At 47.1% G+C, this 24,305-nt stretch overlaps 1 protein-coding gene across 1 annotated transcript; it reads left to right on the top strand.

Annotated features, from left to right (window-relative positions):
- The first annotated feature begins 4,116 nt into the window (after positions 1-4,116).
- On the top strand, positions 4,117-19,400 carry LOC140720480 (uncharacterized). Its single transcript, XM_073035331.1, has 8 exons — positions 4,117-4,251; positions 6,013-6,142; positions 6,506-6,577; positions 9,761-9,898; positions 13,432-13,647; positions 15,575-15,717; positions 17,240-17,304; positions 19,208-19,400. Exons 1-8 carry the CDS (start codon positions 4,117-4,119, stop codon positions 19,398-19,400), a joined length of 1,092 nt encoding a protein of 363 aa, XP_072891432.1.
- Positions 19,401-24,305: the final 4,905 nt, after the last annotated feature.

Here is a 24,305-nt window from a genome sequence, read left to right as displayed (position 1 = left end):
TTGATTTGGTACTGGGAATTGAACCCGATCAGGTATCAGAACTCTCATTGGGAGAGCATTTTGGAGATAGTGATCATAATTCTATCTTATTTAAAATTGCATTGGGGAGAGGTGGGAACAGATAAGTTAGAAAAGCGTTTTATGGGAGTAAGGGGAATTATCAGGCTATCAAGCAGGGAATTGGTAGCTTAAATTAGAAACATGTTCTCAGGGAATGGTACGGAAGTTCTGCATTGGTACTTTCCAATGAGACAGGGAAGTTATGGTAGGCTACAGGAACAGTTGTGTACAAAGTCCGTAATATAGTAAGTCAGGAATAAAAGTAAAGCTTACAAAAGTTTCAGAGAGCTAGGTAATCTTAGAGATCTGGAAGTTTATTAAACTAACAGGAAGGATCTTAAGAAATAAATTAGGGGACCCTGAAGTGTCCTTGCGAAGGTCCTGGCGGGCAGGATTAAGGAAACCCCGAAGGCATTCTACAGGAACGTGAATTGTAAGAGGATATGATGTGAAAAAATAGGACTTATCAAGTGTGACAGTGGGAGAGTGCATATGGAACTGGAGGAAATTGCAGAGGTACTAAATGAATACTTTGCATCAGTATTCACTGTGTGAAAGGAACTTAGTGATAGTAGGGACAACCTGCAGCAGACTGAAAAGCTTGAACATGCAGATATTAAGAAAGAAAATGTGCTGGAGCTTTACGAACGCATCAAGCTGGATAAGGTGTTGGGAAGAGAAGAGATGTATCCCGGGCGATGTGGGGGGGGGGGGGGGGGCGAGGGATGAGGTTACTCTGCCTCTGGCGATGATCTTTGTATCATCAATATGGAAGGGAGAGGTTCCGGATGATTGGAGGGCTGCGGATGCTGGTCCTTTATTTAAGAAAGGGAGAAGAGATAGCCTTGGAAATTGTAGACTAGTGAGTCTTACCTCATTGGTTGTTAAGTTTATGGAGAAGATCCTGAGAGTCAGGATTTATGAGCATCTGTAGAGGTGTAAAATGATGAGGAGTAGTCAGCACGGCTTTGTGGCGGGTCGTGTCGTACTAGCCTGATTGAATTCTTTGAGGATGTGACCAAACATCAATCTCAGAGTAAAAAACTTAACTCTGCCATCTCCTTTGTACCTACTTCCAAGCACATTAAAATTAGGCCCTCTCGTGTTAGCCAATTCATCGATTCTTTTCCTTTCCTTTCACCTTTCCTTTCAACCTAACAGGAACATAAAGATTCTGTACCCACAATATTTCACATTTAAATAACCTCCATTTCTCCATTACATCATTCCCATTAAAAGAAAATTGTTCCAAACCACTCTTTCTCAACAATTTCGCATATTCTCAAAGTTAGCCTTTCTCCAATCAAAAATCTCAACGCTTTGTCCATTCATATCTTTCCCATAATATATTGAAAATAACGGCATTTTGATCACTGGACCCGAAGTACTCCCCAAAACATACCTTTGTCACCTGACCTATCTCATTCCCTAACAGAAGATCCAACCCTGCCACTTCTCTAGTTGGAACCTCTATGTATTGCTGCAAAAACGATCCTGCTCACTTTTTACAACATCCAATCCATCCAGCCCTTTGACTGTATGGGCTTCCCAGTCTATGTGTGGAAAATTAAAATCTCCCACAATCACAACTCTGTTCTTACTACAAATATCTGCTATCTGCTTGCACATTTGCTCCTCCAATTTTCGATCCACATTACGTGGTCTACAATACACCCCTATGAGTGTTACTTCACCATTTCCATTCCTCAATTCCGCCCAAATAGTCTCTCTAGACGAGCCCTCTGTTCTATCCAGCCAGAGCACCGCTGTAATATTTTCTCTGACAAGCAATGCAACACCCTCCGCCGCTTACCCCTCCGATTCTATCACCCCTGAAGCAACGAAATCCAGGACTGGCTCAGTAATCTTCTCTCTCGCCTCCCAGAGTAGCCCAGTATGCATCAAATCGGGTCCCGGCACCTTATCCAACTTGATGCTTTCATAAAGCTCCAGCACATGTTCTTTGTGAATATCTACATGCTCAAGCTTTTCAGTCTGCTGCAAGTTGCCACTACCATCACTGGGATCCTCACCCACAGTGAATACTCAAGCAAAGTATTCATTAAGTACCACTGCAATTTCTTCCACTTCCATATACACTCTCACACTGTTACACTTGATAAGTCCTCTTCTTTCACATCTTTTCCTCTTACTCTTCACATTCCGATAGAATGCCTTGGGGTTTTCTTAATCCTGCCCGCCAAGGCCTTCTCTCGGCCCCTTCAGTCTCTCCTAATTTCTTTCTTAAGCTCCTTCCTGTTAGCTTTATAATCTTCCAGATCCACATTACCTAGCTCTCTGAAACTTTTTTAAGCTTTTCTTTTTTTCCTGACGTCATATCTTACGGACTTTGTACAAAACTGTTCCTTCAGCTTACCATAACGTCCCTGTCCCATTGGAATGTACCAATGCAGAACTCCACACAAATATCACCTGAATATTTGTCACATTTCTTCCGTACCTTTCCCTGAGAACATCTGTTTCCAGTTCAACCTTCCCGTATCCGGCCTGATAGCCTCATAATTCCCCTTACTCCCATCAAACACTTTTCTAACGTGTCTGTTCTTAACTCTCCCCAATGCAATTGTAAAGGAGATAGAATTATGATCACTATCTCCAAAATGCTCTCACTTAGAGTTATGACACCTGACCAGGTTCATTTCCCAATGCCAAATCAAATACAGCCTCTCCTCTTGTAGGCTTGTCTACATATTGTGTCAAGAAACCTTCCCGAAGAACCTAACAACTCCAGCCCATCATTACCCCTTGCTCCAGGGACATGCCAGTTGATTTTAAAATCTCCCGTCACGACAACTCCGTTATTCTTATAACTTTCCAGGATCTGTTTCCCTATCTACACCTCTCTTACTATTGGGCGGCCTATAAGAGCAAACAGTAAACTTATAGGTCCCTTCCTGTTCCTAATCTCCACCCACAGAGGCTCTGTAGAATATTGCTCTATGGCTTCCACCGTTTCTGCAGCCCTGACACTATCTCTGATCAACAGTGCCAGCCCACAACACTTTTGCCATCTTCCCTGTGCTTTCGGAAACATCAAAACCCCGACACTTGATGTAGCCATCCCTGTCCCTGAGCCATTCAAGTCTCTGCAATGGCCACCACGTGATACCTCCAACGGAGATAGTGTTTAGAATTCGGCATCATCGGAGACGGATAGGAACAGATAAGTTAGCAAAACATTCAATTGGTGTAAGGAAATGTAGGAAGCTATCAGGAAGGAAGTTGGAAGCATAAATTGGGATCAGGTGTTCTCAGAACTGTACGAAATAACTGTGGCAAATCTTCAGGGGATATTTGAGTGCAGTTCTGCATAGGTACGTTCCAATGATACAGGGAAAATATGCTAGGGTACAGGAACTGTTTGTGTACAAAAGGCTGTAGGAAATGTAGTCAAGACAAATATAAAGTCTGACGAAAGGTTTAAAACACTGCTTGATGACAGAGATCGAGAAGAATATAAAGCTGGCAGGAAGGATCTTAAGAAAGAAATTTGGAGAACCACAGGTGGCCATAAGAAGGCATTGGCGGACAGGAATAAGGTGAACCGCAGGCCAGTCTATAAGTATGTGCAGAACACGTGGATAAGACATAAGAGAATGCACAAATCAAGTGTGACAGTGGAAAAGTGCGTACGGAACCGGAGGAGAGAGCAGAGGTATACAATGAATACTTTGCTTCAGTATTCACTGGATTCCACGCTCACTATCTCCTCCTCTCTTTCCCTCTCTCACCACTCCAGTTCATTTCTGTCTCTCCCTACCCTCCGTCTTCCAGGGCGTCTACCATCTGGGATATTCTTAATGGACTTAAGTCTATGTATGTTACATATACCAATAGAGAAATAATAGATCCTACACAATCAAATCAGCCAGTCATCTCTCCCTGAGTCCCACATCATTACTCCCGAAGGATTTTCCCTGTTTTACCGGATTGGACTCCAAAAGAATGTATCCCGGGATCAGTAGGTGATCACGTTGTCTTACGACTCCGCCAATGTCAGGTTATATCTTAAGTTTATACAGTGAAGTTTGGGAAATGGCCAACAGCCCAATATACGCAGTGAACGATTTCAAGAAGCACTTGTTAAATATCAGACAGTCTGCGAATACTTCCGGGCGGAGCGCAATATCAGAACTGCACGTCTACAGTCAGTTCCTCTATCACCAAGAGGTATTTAGCAATACCTCATTCTCGGCATGAAATGTTGCTCGCTTTTGTTAGCTCCCACAAGCAAGACAGCGTCTGCATCTTATCCTGTGACCTTCGTTAACTGAATCTTCAGCTAGTCAAGCTTAGCAACAACATTTAGTTTTTCCACAATAAAACAAGGTAACTTATCATAAGAAAGTAAGATTTAGGAGCAGAATTAGACCATTTGGCCCGCTGAGTCTGGTCCAACATTTCATCGTGGCGGATCAAGTTTACTTTTCAACCTCAATCCCCTGCCTTCTCCCTGTATTCCTTCAAGCACTCACCAATCAAGAACCTCTGCCATAAATATACAAAAAGAAAGCTTTGGCCTCCACAGCCGCCTGTGGCAAAGAAATCCACAGATTCACCACTCTCTGGCTAAAGGAATTTCTCCTCGTCTCCGTTCTAAAAGGACGCGCCGCTCTTCTAATTCTTTGCCCTCTGGTCTTCGACTCCCCGAACATAGAAATTATCTTCTCCACACACACTCGATTAAGCTACTTAAATATTCGATAAATTTAAATGAGGTCACCCTTCTTAACCATGGAACCATAGAACATTACAGCACGGTACAGGCCCTTCAGCCCTGCATGTTGTGCCGACCCATATAATCCTTAAAAACAAAGTACTGAACCCACACTACCCATAACCCTCCATTTTTATTTTATCCATGTGCCTGTCCAAGAAGTTCTTGAATACCCCTAATATTTTAGCCTCCGCCACCATCCCTGGCAAGACATTCCAGGCACTCACAACTCTCTGCGTAAAAAAAAACTTACCCCTGACGTCTGCGCTAATCTTCCCAGCTCAATTTTGTACATACGCCCTCTGGTGTTTGCTGTTGGTGCCCTGGGAAACTATCCACCCTATCTATGCCTCTTATAATCTTGTAGACCTCTATCAAGTCCCCTTTCATTCTTCTACGCTCCAAAGAGAAAAGTCCCAGCTCTGCTAACCTCGCTTCATATGACTTGTTCTCCAGTCAGGCAACATACTGGTAAATCTCCTCTGCACCCTCTCCATAGCTTCCAAGCACCTTAAACCTGCCCTTTCGTGTCAGCTATTTCATCCCTGGGAAAACCTCTGACTATGCACACGATCAGTGCCTCTGATCATCTCGTACACTTCTACCAGGTCACCTCTCATCCTCGGTCTCTCCAAGGAGAAAAGGCCGAGTTTACTCATCGTATTCTCATAAGACATGCTCCCCAATCCAGGCAACATCCTTGTAAATTGTTTATAACCATATAAGCATATGACAATTACAGCATGGAAACAGGCCATCTCGATCCTTCTAGTCCGTGTCGAACGCTTACTCCCACCAAGTCCCTCCTACCCGTGCACTCAGCCCATAACCCTCCATCCCTTTCCTGTCCATATACCTATCCACTTTCTTTTTTAAATGACAAATGCGAAACTGCCTCTACCATCGTCTCCGCTCATTTTCCCCATCTCCATCACTCCTTCCTCCCTCCTCCACACACCGCTTCTCTCGCTCAATTCTCCCCAGTGTGTCCATTGACACCCACCTCTCTATCTCTACCCGGCCCTGAATCCTACCCCCCATTCTCCCCACACTCATTACTCTTCCCTCTACCACTCTCATTTCTCACGACCACCCTCTGCAACACCCTCAATCTCTCTGCTCCCCACGCTTCCTGCCCCTGCTCTCGTTTCCTCTATTTATCAGCTCTTCATCCGGCGTTGGTTGGTACCGGTTGAAACTACTTGTTAACACAGGCTTCCTCTGACAACAGTTGCTTCACCTATCTGAGCTCAGAGAGGCAGAGAATCCTCGGCAGGATGGACGACAGCGAGAGTGACATCCACGCGAAGTTGAGAGAAACGAAATCACGGTCTCCTTCCCGAGGTGAGTGGGGCAGAGAGACAGGCGAAGGTCCATTTTGAGTGTGTGACGTGACGGTGCAGAGGGAGCTTCACTCTGATTCTGACACCGGGATTGTCTGAGGTGACGGTGCGGAGGGAGATTCATTCTGTGTCTGTCCCTGGGAGTGTGTGATGGGACGGTGCCGAGGGAGATTCACTCTGTGTCTGACCCCGGGAGTGTGTGATGGGACTGTGTGGAAGGAGATTCACTCTTTGTCTGACCCCGGGAGTGTGTGAAGGGACGGTGTGGAGGGAGATTCACTCTGTGTCTGATCCCGGGAGTCTGTGAGGGGACGGTTTGGAGGGAGCCTCACTCTGTCTCTGATCCTCGCTTTTCTGTCCCCAGGAGAACCTGATGTATCGTACGCGGAACTTAATTTCAAGACACTCTCGGCGCCCCGAGTCCAGTCAGATCGAGGTCAGTTTCATCTTTGTTGGTTAGACCCTTTTTAGCTGATGTGTCCAATCATGTTAAGAGATCTCAGGGCAAACGTACGGCATGATTGCCTGTTTGAGCATAACACTGAGGAATGCGTGGTAAAGACGATGGCGGTGGGAGTGTGAACTTTGTCAACGGGCCTGTTTCACCTGTTCACCCTCCCCATTATTTATCTGAGATCTCCCAGCCCATCGCCCCTTTCGCGGTCTTCCCCTCTTAGTTCATCGCTTTCCTCTTCTGCCTCCCTGTCTCTCTCTTCTCTCCCCGTTCTCCCTCAACCACGCTCTCTCGCAGTCTCAGCCCCCTCTCTCTCACTTGCCTCTCTCTCTCTTCCCTCACCCACTCTCTCTTCTCTCTCACCCGACACCCTCACCCATTCTCTACCGCTCTAACTCTATTACTTATCTGCCTGTCCGACTCGTTCTCTCTCTCTCTCTCTCTCTCTCTCTCTCTCTCTCTCTCTCTCTCTCTCTCTCTCTCTCTCTCTCTCTCTCTCTCTCTCTCTCTCTCTCTCTCTCTCTCTCTCTCTCTCTCTCTCTCTCTCTCTCTCTCTCTCTCTCTCTCTCCCAGACTGTCTGAACTCCACCTACTCAGAGCTGAACTTTCGGAAAGAGGAACCCCGCATCGCTGTGGACGAACATCCTCCATTTCCTCGGGACCGGGCGGGCTGTCAACCACTGCACCAACAGGTCAGAGTTCACAGTGACGACGTCAGTCTGTAAGGGGTCACGAGTCATCCTCCCAAGTGTTCAGGTTTCTAATGCATCCGACTCGACCGCTTCCTCTGTGTCCCACAGACTGACCACCATCTGGGTAATAAAACGTTGTCACTCGGCTCCCCAATTAATCCCGGTCTGTGATGTATATAAATGATCTGGAAGAAATTGCAGATGCGTGGGTTAAAAACATAGAAACATAAAAAACATACATTAAAATGCAGGCCCTTCGGCCCACAAAACTGACAGAACATGTCCCTACCTTCGAAGAACCTAGGCTTTACCCATAGTCCTCTATTCTGCTAAGTTCCAAGCAGCCATCCAGAATTCCTCTTAAAAGACCCTATAGTTTCCGCCTCCACCACCGCCGCCGGCAGCCCATTCCACGTATCACCACTCTCCGCGTAAAAAGCTTACCCCTGACATCTCCTCTGTACTTACTTCCAAGCACTTTATAGCCATGCACCTCGGACTAGCAATATCAGCCCTGGGGAAAATGCCTCTGACTATACACACAATCAATGCCTTTCACTACATTATACACCTCTATCAGGTCACCTCCCATCTTCCGTCGCTTCCAAAGAGTAAAGACCGAGTTTACTCAACCTATTCTCATAAGGCATGTTCCCCAATCCCGGCAACATCCTTGTAAATCTCCTCTACACACTTTCTCTGGTTTCCACATCCTTCCCACAGTGAGCGACTAGAAGAGGAGTCTGACCAGGGTCCTATACTCTGTAGCTGCCAAATTACCACTCGGCTTTTAAATGTACATAAATGATCTGGATGAAGTTGTAGATGGGTGGATTAGTCGGTTTGCCGATGATACAGTGAGAGGCGGTGCTGTGGCGAGCGGAGAAGACTGGCAAAGAATTCAGTGGGACGTAGATCAGTTACAGATATGGTTTGGAGACCGGGCAAATGGAGTTTTCATGGTCCGGTCCTTTAAATCCGCATTCCGGTTCGCAGTCCTGTCCACGTTCCTAATTCCAGGTTGTCCGGGTTTCCCCAGTTTTTGTTGCTGCCGCTGGCTCTTGTTTGAACTGGCCTCATAAATATCTTCGTGATTCCGCCTCGGGGCTGCTGGACTGTCCCTGTCCAATTTCCTTGCCTGTATCCCTTCCCTTCACCTTTCTGCCTGGAGCCTTAATCTCGCCTTGCCTCTGCCGGTAGTCTTGCCTCGCCTCGCCCTGCCTCGGTCTGGAACCTTGCCTCGCCTCGCCCTGCCTCTGACCGGAGCTTTGCCTCGCCTCGCCCTGCCTCGGTCTGGAGCCTTGCCTCGCCTCACCTTACCTCTGCATGGAGCCTTGTCTCGCTCTGCCTCTGCCTGGAGTCTTGCCTCACTCCCCCTCCCCCCTCACCCTGGTCTCTGCCGGGAACCTTGACTCGCTTGGCTTTGCCTGTGCTTGGAGTCTTGCTTCGCCTTGCCTCTGTCTGGAGCCTCGCTCTGTTAGAAACTGCCTCTCTGTGTCCACACCTTCGCTAGGTGGGTCCGGCCGTTTTGCCACTACCTAGCGTTGGAAACTGCCTCGTCGTGTTTGGTGTTCTGTATAATGAGTCCCGTCCCTATGTCCGGTTTTAAGGTACTGGTCAGGTACTAGCTCTGGTCCAGAGTCCTTTGACCCGTCCGGGACCGGGGTCATGTGCAGTGTCCTCTCCTCCACTCTTCCCCTGCTTCCTTCTGACGCCTAGTCCTGTTCCTGGTAGTTCAGTGTCTGTGTCTTGCTTTTGGGTCCGCTCCCAACGCCCCCATTATGACAGGAGTTTCACAGGGACAAACCTGAAATGCTGCAGCTGGGTAGATCAAATGAGAAAAATGACACACGATCAGAGACAAGACCCAAAACGGTATTGAAACACAGAAACACAGAAAATCTACAACACAACACCGGCTCTTCCGATGATAAAGATGTGCCGAACATGTCCTTCCTTTAGATGGGCAGTGGATCGTGGGGACCATATTCATACCTCCCTGAAAGTGGATGGACAGTTTGATGGGATGGTTCAGAAGTCCAATGGCATTCATCCCTTTATTAGTCGGGACATTGTGTACGAATATCAGGGAGATAAGTTTCAACTTTATAAAAATCACTAACTAGGTTGAATCAGGCGTATTGTATCCAGTTCCGGTCACCCCATTATCGGAAGGATGTCAGGGCGTTGGGCATCCTCTAGAGGCGTTGGATTCTGCCTGGATTCGATGGCATGTGTTACAACGAGAGGTCGGATAGCGGAGATCTGGCTGATCTCTGGAATCCAACAGAAACCTGTCAGACTTTGTCAAGCCAAAGAATCTGGACTCTTGCCGCTGACAGCTGAAAATAGATGAGATTGAGAGAGGGAGTGGGTGATCATGGAGGAATGAGAAAACGCAGGTGGTGGGTGGGATGGAGTCCCAGGGGGGACACGGCTGAATTCACACGCACGCTGAATGGGCTCTCTACAGGTGCGCAGGTACAGGAGCCGATACGGAACATCGGAAATCGATCCTGCCGTAAGATCTCCCTGCTCTGCCTAGTTACGATCGGCCTCTGCTTAGTTGCGTTCCGTCTCGTTGCGATAGTGGCGGGGCTCTCGATCAATGGTGAGTCGAACGGAACTTGACGATGCGAACAACATGAGTGAGGTTGAAGTTCTGAAGCATATTGATATCAAGGGAGAGGAGGTGTTGGATTTGTTAAAATACAATAGGACGGAAATTCCCCAAGCTGCTCCACGAAGAGAGGGAAGAAATTGCTGAACGTCTGGCTAGGATCGTTATGTCCTCGTTGTCCACGGGAATGGTACCGGGGAATTGGAGGGAGGGGAATGTTATCCCCTTGTTCAAAAAAGGTAGTAGGGATAGTCCGTGTAATTATAGACCAGTGAGCCTTACGTCTGTGGTGGGAAAGAGGTTGGAAAATATTTTTAGAGATTGAATCTATGGGCCTTTAGCGAATCATGGTCTGATCAGGGACTGTCAGCATGGCTTTGTGAAGGGCAGATCGTGTCGAACCATACAAACATCGAACCACAGAATATTACAGCACAGAAACAGGCCATTTCGCCCTTCTTGACTGTGCCGAACCATTTTTTGCCCAATCCCACTGACCTGCACCTGCACCTTATCCCTCCATACACCAATCATCCATGTGCGTGGCCACGTTTTTCTTAAATGTTAAAATGAGCCCCCATTTGTCACTTCATCAGCAGTTCATTCCACAATCCCACCACTCTCAGTGTGCAGAACCCACCCCCCCCCCCCCACTAATGTTCCGTTTAAACTTCTGCCTTTCAGCCTTAACACATGTCCTCTATTATTTCTCCTCTACCTTCAGTGGAAAAAGCCTGCTTTCATTCACTCTATCTGTACCCATCATAATTTTATATACCTCTATCAAAAATCTTCCCTCAATCTTCTACGCTCCAGGGAATGAAGTCCTAACCTATTCAACCTTTCTCGGTAACTCAGTTTCTCAAGTCAAGGAAGCATCCTTGTAAACCTTCTCTGCACTCTTTCAACCTTATTAATAGCCTTTCCTGTAATTTAGTGACCACAACTACACACAATACTCCCAAGTCCTGCCTCACCAATGTTTTATACACCTCACCATAACATTCTAATTCTTATACACAATAATTTGATTTATAAAGGCCAATGTATCAAAAGCTCTCTTTACAACCCTATCTACTTGTGACGCCACTGTTAGAGAATTTTGTATCTGTATTCCTATATCCCTCTGTTCTACTGCACTCCTCACTGCCCTACAATTTACCTTATATGTTCCACATTGCTTTTTCCTTCCAAAGTGAAATACCTCACACTTGTCTACATTAAACTCCATCCGTCATTTTTCAGCCCATTTTTCCAGCTGGTCCAAATCCCTCTGCAAGCTTTCAAAATCTTCCTCACAGCCCACAGCACCTCCAGTCTTTGTATCATCAGCAAATTTGCTGATCCAATTTACCATATTATCATCCAGATCATTGATATAGATGACATATAACAATGGACCCAGTACTGATCCCTGTGGCACAACACTAGTCACAGGCCTCCACTCAGACGAGCAATCCTCCACTACCACTCTCTGACTTCTCCCATTGAGACAATGTCGAATACAATTTACTAACTCACCATGAATACCTAACGACTGAATCTTCCTCACTAACCTCCCATGCGAAACCTTGTCAAAGGCCTTACTGAAATTCATGTAGACAACATCCACTGCCTTCCCTTCATCCACTTTCCTGGTAACCTCCTCATTAAAAATCTAATAGATTTGTTAAACATGACCTACTACGCGCAAAGCCGTGTTGACTCTCCCTTTTTTTTTATCCCTGTCTATCCAAATACTATTGTATCGTAAGAGATCCTATCTCTTAGTACGCCTTCCAATAATTTACCTACGACCGACGTGAAATTCACTGGCTTATAATTTCCCGGATGTCTTTCAGACCCTTTAGTTTTGAAACAACAGAACAACATGAGTAAATACAGACGGAAAAAAAAAAGAAAAAAAATATATCCGCCGCACTTCTTTTGCTTTTATACATAGCAGACCACTCCGACCTTCTAACAACATCTAACAGGCATTTCGTTAAGGAGGTGACCAGACGAGGGTTGTGCAGTGGATGTGATCTGCATGGATTTTAGTAAGGCATTTGACAAGGTTCCATGCGGTAGGCTCATTCAGAAAGTCAGAAGGCATGGGATCCAGAGACGTTTAGCCAGGTGGATTCATAATTGGCTTGCCTGCAGAAGGCAGAGGGTCGTGGTGGAGTAAGTACTATACGAAGGATGCGAAAGCACTGGAAAGGGTACCGAGGAGATATACCAGGATCCTGCCTGGTTTAGAGCGTATGGATTATGATAAGAGATTAAGAGAGATAAGGCTTTACTCTTTGGAGAGAAGGAGGATAAGAATTGGTGGAGCCTGCTACACTAATGAAATTTAAGAAACTACTAGTCAGGTATATGGAGGAAATTAAATTGGTGGGTTATATGGGAGGCAGGGTTTAAGCGCCGACAAAACATTGTCAGCCGAAATAATTGTACTGTACTATTCTATGTTCTATAACACGGACACACAGCTAACAGTGATAAAAACATGGCCTTTACCGTAACACGGTCAAGACTCGCCGTGACACGACACAACATTCTCTCACATCAGCAATGCTGTTACCCTAGCACGGTCACGACCTTCAACGAGACACAGATACACTCCTAACCGCGACACTGACACGCACATCGCAGTCATATTGACCGCATGGTTCCTTTCAGTAACATCGACATGCCCCTGACGGCGTTACTGATAAAATGTTCAAGGCGACGCCGAAACACACCTCAGAGTGACACCGACACGCTCATCACCGTGACACTGAGGGACCGTACACCGTGACACCTTCACGCTCCTCAACGTGATCCACTCTGCACCGCATCGTGACAAAGACTCACACGTCACTGTAACACCCCTTACAGAGACAGTATCACCCCTCAACAAAACACAGATGCACCACTCCCTGAGGCAATTGTCCTCACCTCACCGTGATACAGGCAAACCCCTTAACGTGATACAGACACCTAAATTCTCAATGAAACTGACATAGTACTCTCCGTGACACCGACACACACCTCAGCGTGACCCTCTCACACACAACGTTGCCATGACATGTCTCTCACCGTGAAACAGGCATACCCCTCTCTCTGAGATCAACACACCACGACACAGATACTCCACTCACAGTGACACCACAAGGCCCGTCAACCTGAAATTTTCTTTGTCTTGACATCGAGATACACTTCATTGTGATCCGGTACACCTCCCGCCGGGGCACAGAAACACTTACCACAGTGACGACGACACGTCCCTCACAGCAACTCGGACATGCCCCGCACGACATTGACGCTGACCCCCTTAAACAACAGCACCTTTACTAAGGCATTGATAAACCCTCAGCGTGACACAGACAACCCCCCCCAAGGTGGCCCCTACACCTCTCACTGTGCCCCCAACACATCCTTCACTGTGACACCCTTCACCGTGACACTGACACAACACTCTCTGTGACCCGTTCGGTAGCGTGACGCTGACTCACGTGTTACTATAAACGCTGAACATCCTTCACCATCTCTCTCAGTATCACAGATTCGTCAGTCTAAGGTCACCTCCGACCGAAACTACCATGAGTTAAACTCAACTCTTCACTCCAAGCTTTCTGCACTCAACTCTTACCTGTCCGTTCTTAAACGGAAGCACAACGATCTCCGTCACCAGTTCACTGAGATGGAAACGAAGTACAGATCTGTCAACGGAACCAAGGCTCGAATCTGTGAATTTTTGACCAGCAGAAGAGGTGAGGCATCATCCCCCTCTTTCACCCGCTCCTCATCACAGGGCAGGCATGGAGAAAGGAAGCGTCACTCTGTGCTTGACATCGGGAGAGTGTGAAGAGATGTTATGGAGGGTGATTCACTCTGTGTTTGACCCAGTGAGTGTGTGATGGGGCTGCGTGGAGGAAGTTTCACTCTATCACTGAATCCAGGAGAGTGTGATGGGACGTTGTGGAGGTGGATTCACTCTGTGTCTGACCACGGGGTTGTGGAACGTAGTATTATAGCTTCACTCTATGTCTCACTCAGGGAATGTCTGATGGACATTATGGATCCAGCTTCACTCTGTGCCTGACAGCGGGATTGTGTGATAGGACAGTGCAGAGCGACGTCCATTCTATGTGACAACAGACTGTGTGATTAGATGTTGTGGAGGGATTCTGACCCCATGGGAGTGAGTGGGCGGAATTTTGATTTGTGTGAGAACACAGGGTGTGTAATAGGCCGATTCAGAGAGAGCCTCAGTGTGTGACTCGCCAGGAAGTGAGATAGGACCTGAAGAGGGAGATTCACACTATGTTAAACGCGGTGGTGTGTATGGGACTGTGTGGAGGCAGCTTCCCTTTGTCTCTGACACTTTACTGTGTGGTGCGTTGAGAAGCTGTAGAGTTAGAATCACTCTCCCTCTGACATTTGTCGTGTGTGCTGAGGGAGTTTATTTCCGTGTCTGACCGCTGGAGTGTGTGATGGGGCCTTGGAGAGAGAGATTCAATCTGCGACTGACAGTGTGAGAGAGTGATCGGACGGTGTGCAGGGAGCTTAAATCTGTGTTTCACCCCGTGTATGTATGACGGGACTCTGTGTTTGACACAGACTTTGTGCGACTGGACTTTGTGGAGGGATCTAAATTCTGTTCTCTGATACAGGGAGTGTGTGAGCGGCGGTGTGGAGGGAGTATCACTCTGTGTCTGATACAGACTGTTTGCAATGTGATGCCATGTAGGGAGCATCACCCTGTGTCTGGTGCCAGAAATGTGTCTTGGAAGAGTGCGGGGGTGGGGGGTGGGTGGGGAGTCACTCTGTGTCTTACACCGGGAGTATCTGATGGGAGAGTGCAATGTGATACTCACACTGTGTTCAACCCCTGGGAGTGTGATGGGTCTGTATGGAGGGAGTGTCACTCCGCGTCTGACCTCTGTGGGCTGTGAAAAGACACAGTGTAATGAGCTTCACTCTCTGACTGACACAGTGTGCGTGCGAGGTAATGCTACCGAGGGAGAATCTGATCCTTGGAGTCTGTTATGGGACGAGCCAGGAAGCGCTCCACTCTATGTCTGAGAACCTGTTGTGTGTTGAAATATTGTGGAGGGAGACTCACTCTTTGTCTGACCCCGGGATTTTGTGATGGGTTGGTGTGGAAGCAACTTTACTCTGTGTCTAACAGGTGTTTGTACTGAGACGGTGTTTCGGACCTTGCCTCTGCGTCTGATACAGGGAACGTGTTTTGTGCACTTTTCTGCATGACAGACATCTGGAATATGTGATGGGACAGGGCAAGGGAGCTTCACACTGTCTCTGACTGGCGAGTCTGAGTGATCGGACGGTTCGCAGAGATCGTCACTTTACAACTGAACTCATAAATTGTGATGGGGCGGAGTGGCGGGTGCTTCATTCTATGTCTCACCTTGGGAGTATGTGATGGAACGGTGTACAGGGAGCTTTACTCTGTGGCTGATCCTAGTAGGTGTGAATGGAAGGTTTGCAGGGAGCTTCACTCTGTGTCTGGCTGTCGGAGTGCGTGATGGGAAGGTGTGAAAGCAGCGACACCTGCTGTCTGAATCCGGGATTGGACGTTGTGCAGGGACGTTGACTTTTTCTGATCCCAGTCGGTGCAATGGGAGTTATGGAGGCAGATTCATTGTTTTTGTTTTTTTTGTTCCTGATTTGCAGAGCAAACGTGTCCTAAGAACTGGAATGAAAACCGAGATCGGTGTTATTTCATATCCACCTTGGGGAAATCTTATGATGGAGCGAGAGAACATTGTTCAAACTTTGCTGCAAGGCTGCTTGAAATAAATTCAAGCGAGGAAGAGGTATGTGACTCATGGGGTACAACACAGATTTAATCATTCCACACCGTCCCGTCACACTCTCCCGGGGTCGGACACAGAGTGAATCTCCCTCCATTCCGTCTCGTCACACAGTCCCGGGGTCAGACACAGAGTGAATCTCCCTCCATTCTGTCTCGTCACACAGTCCCGGGGATAGACACAGAGTGAAACTTCCACTAGAAGCAGAATTAGGTTTATTATCACCGGCATGTGACATGAAAGTTGTGAACTTAGCAGCAGTTCTATGCAATACATAATCAAGCAAAGAGACAAAAAATGGTAATAATTAAAATAAGACAGAATAAAAATAAGCAAGTAAGTCGTTCACAGGTTTATATAAATGTAAAAAAAAAACGAAATGGCGTACATTATAAAAGATGAGGCGGTGTCCTGTAGCGTCCATTTAAGAATCGGATGGCAGAGGGAAGAGGTTGTTCCTGAATTGCTCAGTGTGTGCATTCAGGCGTCTATATCTCTTGCCTGAAGGTTACAGAGAGGAACTGGCAAACCATGGGTGCTGGAGGTCTTTAATAATGGACGCTGCCTCTCTGAAGCTTTCCTGGGTACTTACAGACTTGTGCACAAGATGAAGTTGACTAGATTGACAGCCTCCTGCAGCTTCTTTCTGTCCTGTACAGTAGCCCCTCCATACCGGACAGTGATGCAGTCTGTCAGAATGCTGTCCACGGTACAACTATAGAGGTTTTCTTTTAGTGTGACCGAACGATGTCCCTCAAAGCCGTCCCGTCACCCACTTCCGGGGTCAGACAGAGTGCGAAGCACCCTCCCCACCGTCCCATCACACATTCCTGCGATTAGACACTGGGTGATTCCATCTCTTTCCAACTCTTCACATTTTCCTCTTGTCAGGCATGACGGGAGGCTAAAAGTAACCCTCAGGTTCGACCAGCATGCGTTTATCTGGGGGTCGGGGGGTGGGGGGGGGGGGATTTGGCGATACTGCCTCCGGCACGGTCAAACTGAGAAATCTCGATTGTGTGGATGTGTTGCCCGGTTACAAATCAATCCCACGAAATAACGAGCAGTTCACCATTTGCAATTAAACGACCGGGCTTCATGATTCTTTATTTGACTACGGGGTTAGTACAGAAAACAAAGAGAAAAAGGGCCCATTTTAACGAAACAGTCTAATGCGTTCTAATGCGCTCCACTCTTTTCCCGACCGTCAGTTTCCCATCGATTTCCCCCGGGCGTGGTCGACTCCCGACCCCATTCCAAGTCCGCTCAGTCCTGCAGTCTACGATTACCCCGATCTGGCATCTTCTGTCTCCATTTCCTGCCGAACAAAAGCCCGCGAGTCCCTCGCTCTCGGGCTCACAGCAAAGAAAACCCCTCCCATCATTGGACGTCACCCATCCCAAAGCCCCCGGTGTCTCTCGTCATAACACAAACAGACTGCTGCTACAGAGAAACCATTACATTAGCAGTGAAACATTTCCCAGGGCGTTGCAAGCATATTAATCGAAGGAATTTAATTTCACAGGATTTTGTTTCCACCTTTATCGGCAATCTATTCAGAACTTACTGGATTGGAAAATGCAAAGACGGGTGAGGTTTGGACTGTTACAGGTCGGTGGTGTGAGACTGACACGAGGCCGTGGGGTCAGTGTCGGGCAGTCTGGATTAGCTTTCAGACAGACACGATGCTCTGGGTCAGTGGGATAAGTTTGGAGACTGACAGAGTCGGCTGTGGGGTTAGTTTGAGTGCTGACACAAATCTGTGGGGAGGAAATGGGTGCGTGGCATTAGTTTGGAGACTGACAGAGTGCCGTGGCCATAGAGTCGGGCTGTGGGGTTAGTTTGTTGACTGGTGCAGGGTTGTCAAGATAGGGTGGGGAAGTTGGATTAATTTGGGAACGGACTCGGCATTGTAGGGGAGAGCGGTGTAGTGGGATTCGTACGGCCATGGATCCGGGGCTGTGGGCAGAACGCGGTATCACATAAACATATAGCAATTACAGCGCGGAAGCAGGCCATCTCGGCCCTTCTCACCAAATCCCATCGACCTGTATTCAGCCCATATTCTTTTCCTGTCCATATACCTATCCAATTTTGTTTTAATGATAATATCGAACCTGCCTCTACCTCTTCTACTGGAAGGTCGTTTCACACAGCTACCGTTTTTTGAGTAAATGAGTTCTCCTCGTGTTACCCCTGACTTTTTGCCCCCTAAATCTCAACTCATGTCCTCTGGTTTGAATCTCCCTTACTCTCAATGGGAAGAAAGCCTATCCACGTCAACTCTATCTATCCCCCTCAAAATTTAAATATCTCTATCAAGACCCCTCAACCTTCTACGCTCCAAAGAATAAAGACCTAACTGGTTCAACCGTTCCCTGTAACTAAGGTGCTGAAACCCAGGTAACATTCTAGTAAATCTTCTCTGTACTATCTCTATTTTGGTGACATCTTTCCTATACGTTGGTGACTAGAACTGTTCACGATACTCCAAATTTGGCTTTGCCAAAGCCTTGTACAATTTTAACATTACATTCCAACTCCTATACTCAATGCTCTGATTTATAAAGGCCAGCATACTAAAAGATTTATTTACCATCCTATCCGCATGAGGTTCCAATTTCAAGGAACTATGCACTATTATTCCTAGATCACTCTGTTCTACTGCATTCTTCAAAGCCCTACCATGCACCATGAATATTCTATTTTGATTATTCCTACCAAAATGCGTCACCTCACACTTATCAGCATTAAACTGCCATCTTTAAGCCCACTTTTGTGACTGGCCTATATCTCTCTGCAAGCTTTTAAAACCCTCTTCATTATCCACAACGCAACCTATCTTTGTATCATCTGCATACTTACTAATCCAATTTACCACCCCATCATCCTAATCTAAAATATATATCACAAACAGCTTTGGTCCCAGCGCAGATTCCTGAGGCACACCACTTGTCACCGGCCTCCAAACTGGCAAACTGTTATCCACCACTACTCTCTGGCATCTCCCATCCATCCACTGTTGAATCAATTTTACTATTTCAATATTAACATCTAAAGATTGAACCTCCCTAACTAACTTTCCGTGCGGAATCTGATCAAAGGCGTTAGTGAAGTCCATATAGACAACATCCACTGCTTTATCCTCGTCAACCTTCCTAGTAACCTCTTCAAAAAATTAAATAAGATTTGTCAAGCATGACATTCCACGCTCAAATCCATGTTGACTGTTCCTAATCACACCCTGTCAATCCAGATAATTACATATACCATCTCGAAGAAGACTTTCCATTAACTAACTCACCACTGACGCCAAACTTACAGACCTATAATTGCTAGGTTTAGTGTTAGAACCCTTTTCATGGGATTCGTTTAGAGTCTGACAAGTGGCTGTGGGGAGAGCGCAGATTAATGGGATTATTTTGGCGACGGTCTCCAGTTGTCTGCTGGACCTGTTTTGTCTCTGCTGAAAATGTCGAACTCTCTTTGATAGGAATGTGGCCTCTTATCTTCTGTACGAGATGTTCTATGGATCGCCCATCTGCAGTAAGTGTGACTCGTACATTTACAGTTGCAACAGGAAATACGGATTCATCTGCGAGAAGTCGGCACATTTGTACCTGGGTATTTCTGAAGATATCCAAGATCTCTGTCAACAGACTGTCGGGACGACTTCAATCAAGTGACCACACCCTACTTCTCCTCACTCAATCTACCACACTCTCACTATGCCATCCTTTCATCAGTTCCCACCCTCTCTTTGCCTTCTTTACTACTCAGTCTCTTCCTTTACTCGCATCCTCATTCTCTCCAACTATTCTCCCTTTCCCCATCCAGACCACTCTTCTCACCAACTCATTCCGCTTATCCACCTTTCTCTACTCCCCAGACCCCATTCTCTGCCTCTCTGCTCTCGGTTCCTCCACACACTCTCACCTCAATTCTGTGCACTCTGGCTCTCAATTCCCCTTACCCAGGGGGAAAGACTGCGCACATTCACCCTATCTGTGCCTCTCCTGGTTTCATACCCACGCTCCAAGGAACAAAGTCCCCGCTTTCTTGCCTTCTCCCTATAACTCAGACCCTCCAGACCCGGCGACATCCTCGTAAATCTCCCTCTGCACTCTTTCCAGCTCAGTGGCATCTTTCCTTCAGCAGGGCGAACGGAAGTGAACAGCGCCCTCCAAGTGCGGTCTCATTGACTTCGTGTACAACTTCAACGTGACCTTGGTACGGTGCAAAGATGTAAAATTAACGTAAATTGGTAAAATTAATAAACTGTGCCAGTGTTTAAGTGTTCCGGGAGCGTTCTGAAACTGATGGCGGAGGGGAAGCAACTGCTAGTAAATTATTGCGTTTACAGGCTCCTGTACCCCCTCCCCGATGGTACCGATGAGCACAGGGCATTTCCCGGCGGGAGGGGGTCCTCGCTGATGGATGTGGTCTTACCGACAAATTCCTTCTTGAACATGTCCTCGATGGAGGGGAGGGGGTTTGTGCCCGTGATGGAATTGGCTGAGCCTGGAACCCTTTGCAGCCTCTGGCGACCCTCTGCGTTGCAGCCTCCACACCAGGCGGCGATGCGTCAAGTCAGAACGTTCTCCACAGTACATCTGGAGAAATTCGCGAGACTTCAATGACAGACCACATCCCCTCAAACCCCTAACCTTGCAATCCCCTCAGTACCGACAGAGATATGGATGGTGGAGAAGGCAGGGGCCGGGTTGAGTCCAGAATACACTCCGACTCAGACTCGAAATAAACAAGACCACAGCGATGGAATCCAAAGATAAAGTCACAAACAACAGTACCAGAAATGGATCCCGTACGGTTGAGCACTGAGTGCTCGGCGCGAGGCCTTCACCGACAGACATTCCATGAGGAACATTGGCAGATAAGGCATTTTGTGCCTTAAACGGATGGTGACAGCCAACCACACCGGGGAAATGGGAGTTCCGAAACTTGGATTCCTGCCGCTGTCCAGTCGGCAACATGGCAGCTTCCTAGTGTTTGAATGAATGTGTAATCTCCACCCAGATGTATTCAAGATTCTGCTTGTTAGATCTTATATTATCTCTCACTATCGCTCTGATCTCAGCCTTAATTCAGAGTGCTATCCCACCTCTGTGACCTTCCTGCTTATCTTTCCGTAATACCGGATATTGTTGGATTGTCACGGTCTGGTCCGGTGACTCCTCACTTCAGTTAATTTCCGTTTTCCCGTGTTACACTGGGCTCCTTGATGAGGGCACCTTATCCTCATTCTAATCGGCAGCATAAAAATTCCGGATTACATCTACTCTCTGCTGGTTGGTCATCTCAGCAGGGAGTCTATGCTCGCGCTGGTCCGCAGAGAATGAGTCTTGTCGAGACCCGCCGTCCGCGTTTCCTGGGTCCAGTCGAGAGCCGGCCGTCCGCGGTTCCTGGGTCCAGTCGAGAGCCTGCCGTCTGCGGTTCCTGGGTCCAGTCGAGAGCCCGCCGTCCGCGGTTCCTGTGTCCAGTCGAGAGCCCGCCGTCCGCGGTTCCTGGGTCCAGTCGAGAGCCTGCCGTCCGCGGGCCCAGGGTCCAGTCGAGAGCCGGCCGTCCAGCTGAGTTTTGCCGGCCGTCTGCCGCTATTCCAATACGCCAAACGAATTGTCTGCCGTTGTTTGTTCTGTCGTCTTGTGTCCGGCAGAGTATTGCAGGCCGTATGCGGCTGCTCCGAGACGCGGTACGACTGAAACACAGAAACACAGAAAACCTAGAACACAGTACAGGACCTTCGGACTACGAAGTTGTGCCGAACGTATCCCTACCTCAGAAATTACTAGACTGACATATAGCCCATTATTTTACTAAGCTCTGTGCACCTATCTAAAAGCCCCTTAAAAGAACTTGTCGAGTCTGCCCCCACCACCATTGTCGGCAGCCCATTCCACGCACTCACCACTCTGAGTAAAAGAAAAACTTACCCCTGACATCTCCTCGGTAACTACTCCCCAACACCTTAAATCTCTGCCATCTTATGGCAACCATGTCAGTCCTGAGAAATAGACTCTGACTATCTACACGATCAATAACTCGCATCATCTTGTACACCTCTATCAGGTCAACTCTCATCCTCCGTCGCTCCCAGGAGAAAAGTCCGAGTTCAGTCAACCTAGTACCACAAGACATGCTTCCAAATCCAGGCAACACGCTTGTAAGTCTCCTCTGCTCCATTTCTATGGCTTCCAGATCCTTCCTTTAGTGAGGCTACCAGACCTGACCACAGTCCTCCAAGTGGAATCTGACCAGGGCCCTACATAGCTGCAACATTAGCTCTCGGCTCCTAAAATAAATTCCACTATTGATGAAGGCCAATACACCATCCGCCTTCTTAACCACAGAGTCAAACTGCGCAGCTGCTTTGATCGCCTATGGACTCGGACCCCAGGATCCCTTTTATCCTCCGCGCTGCCAAGAGTCTTACCATTAATACTATATTCTGCCATCATATTTGACTTACCAAAATGAACCACTTTACACTTATCTGCCACTTCTCAGCCCAGTTTTGCATCATATCAATGTCAGGCTGTGAACTTTAACAGCCCTCCACACTATCCACAACACCTCTAACCAGTTGTGCATCCACAAAACAATGTCCCATTGGATCCCATCCCTCTTTCCTTTCTCGTTAATCCTTGAATAGGGTAACTTTATCAAATGCCTCGCTGAAATCAATACAAACTACATCTACAGCTCTTCCTTTATCAATGTGTTTAGGCACATCCTCAAATAATTTAATCAGGCTCGTAAGGTACGACCTCCCCTTGACAAAACCATGCCAACTACTCCTAATCAATTCTTCATAAATCCTGCCTTCAGGATCTTCTCCATCAACTTACCCACCACTGATGTAAGACTCACTGGTCTATAATTTCCTAGGCTATCTCTGCTCCCTTTCTTGAATAAAGGAATAATATTCGCAACTCTCCAATCCTCCGGAACCTCTCCCGTCTCCATTGATGATGCAAAAAGCATCGCTAGAGGTTCATCAATCTCCTCCCTCACCTCCCACAGAAGCCTTGGGTACATCTCATCGGGTCCCGGCGACTTATCTAACTTGATGCTTTCCTAAAGCTCCAGCACATCCACTTTCTTAATATCTAAATACACAAGCTTTTCAGTCTGCTGCAAGTCATCACTACAATCACTAAGATCCTTTTCCATAGTGAATACTGAAGTAAAGTATTCATTAAGTAGCTCTGCTATTTCATCCTGTTCCATACACATTTTCCCAATGTCATACTTGATGGGTCCAATTCCTTCACGTCTTATCGTCTTGCTCTACATATACTTCTAGAATGCCTTGGGTTTTTCCTTAACTCTGGCCGTTAAGGCCTTTTCATGGCCCGTTTTCGCTCTCCTAATTTCCTTCTTAAGCTCCTTCTTAGTAGCGTTATAATATTTTAGATCAATAACATTCCCTAGTTCTCTGAGCCTTTTGTAAGCTCTTCTTTTCTTCTTGACTATTTTTTACAGCCTTTGTACACCACGGCTCCTGTACCATACCATAACTTCGCTGCCTCATTGCAACGTACCTATGCAGTCTCTACACGAATAACCCCAGAATTTTTGCCACATTTCTTCCGTACCTTTCCCTGAGAACATCGGTTTCAAACTTAAGCTTTCTATTTCCTCCCTGATAGGCTCATCATTCAGCTTACTGCAATTAAACGCTTTTCTAAATTGTCTGTTCTTATCTCTTTCCAATGCGATTGTAAAGGAGATAGAATTATGATCACTATCTCCAAAATGCTCTCCCACTGAGAGATCTGACACCTGACCAAGTTCATTTCCAAATACCAAATAAAATACAGCCTCTCTTCCTGTGGGCCTATCTACATATTGTGTCAGGAAACCTTCCTGAACACACCTAACAAACTCCACCCCATATAAGCCCTTTACTCTAGAGAGATGCCAGTCGATTTTTGGGAAATTAAAATCTCCCATCACGAAAGCTTTTATAATTACATCTTTCCCGGATCTGTTTCCCTATTTGCATCTCAATATCCCTGTTAGTATTAGGCGGCCTATTTAAAACACACAGTAAAATCATTGACCCCTTCCAGATCCTAACCTGCACCCACAGAAACTACGTAGACAATCCCTCCATGGCGTCCAACGTTTCTGCAGCAGTAACACTATTTCTGATCAACTGTGCTACGCCCTCACTTCTTTTACTCCCTCACTGTCCTTTCCGAAGCACCTAAAACCCAGCACTTGAAGTAACCATTCGTGTCCCTGTGCCATCCAAGTCTCTGTAATGACCACCACGTCATATCTCCAAGTACGGGTCCACGCTCTAAACTCATCCACTTTATTCACAACACTCCTTGCGTTAAAATAGACGCATCTCAAACCTTCGGTCAGAGCGTATCCGCCCTCTCGCACCGCCCCCAAGCTTTCTTTGTTTGTGAGCCAACCGCCACTTCCTCGGTGTCTTCAGTTCGGTTCCCACCCGCCAATAATTCTATCATGTAGAGAGGTACTTACATCCAAGGTAAACTGGATGACAATCGCGGTGAAACGGGTTAAACTGCCAGAGCCAGCGCAGAGACCTCTTGTAG

Source organism: Hemitrygon akajei, unplaced genomic scaffold (assembly GCF_048418815.1).
Source record: "Hemitrygon akajei unplaced genomic scaffold, sHemAka1.3 Scf000043, whole genome shotgun sequence".
Classification (NCBI taxonomy): Eukaryota; Metazoa; Chordata; class Chondrichthyes; order Myliobatiformes; family Dasyatidae; genus Hemitrygon; species Hemitrygon akajei.
Note: the sequence above shows the minus strand (reverse complement) of the source record. Positions and strands in the feature narration are given on the sequence as shown.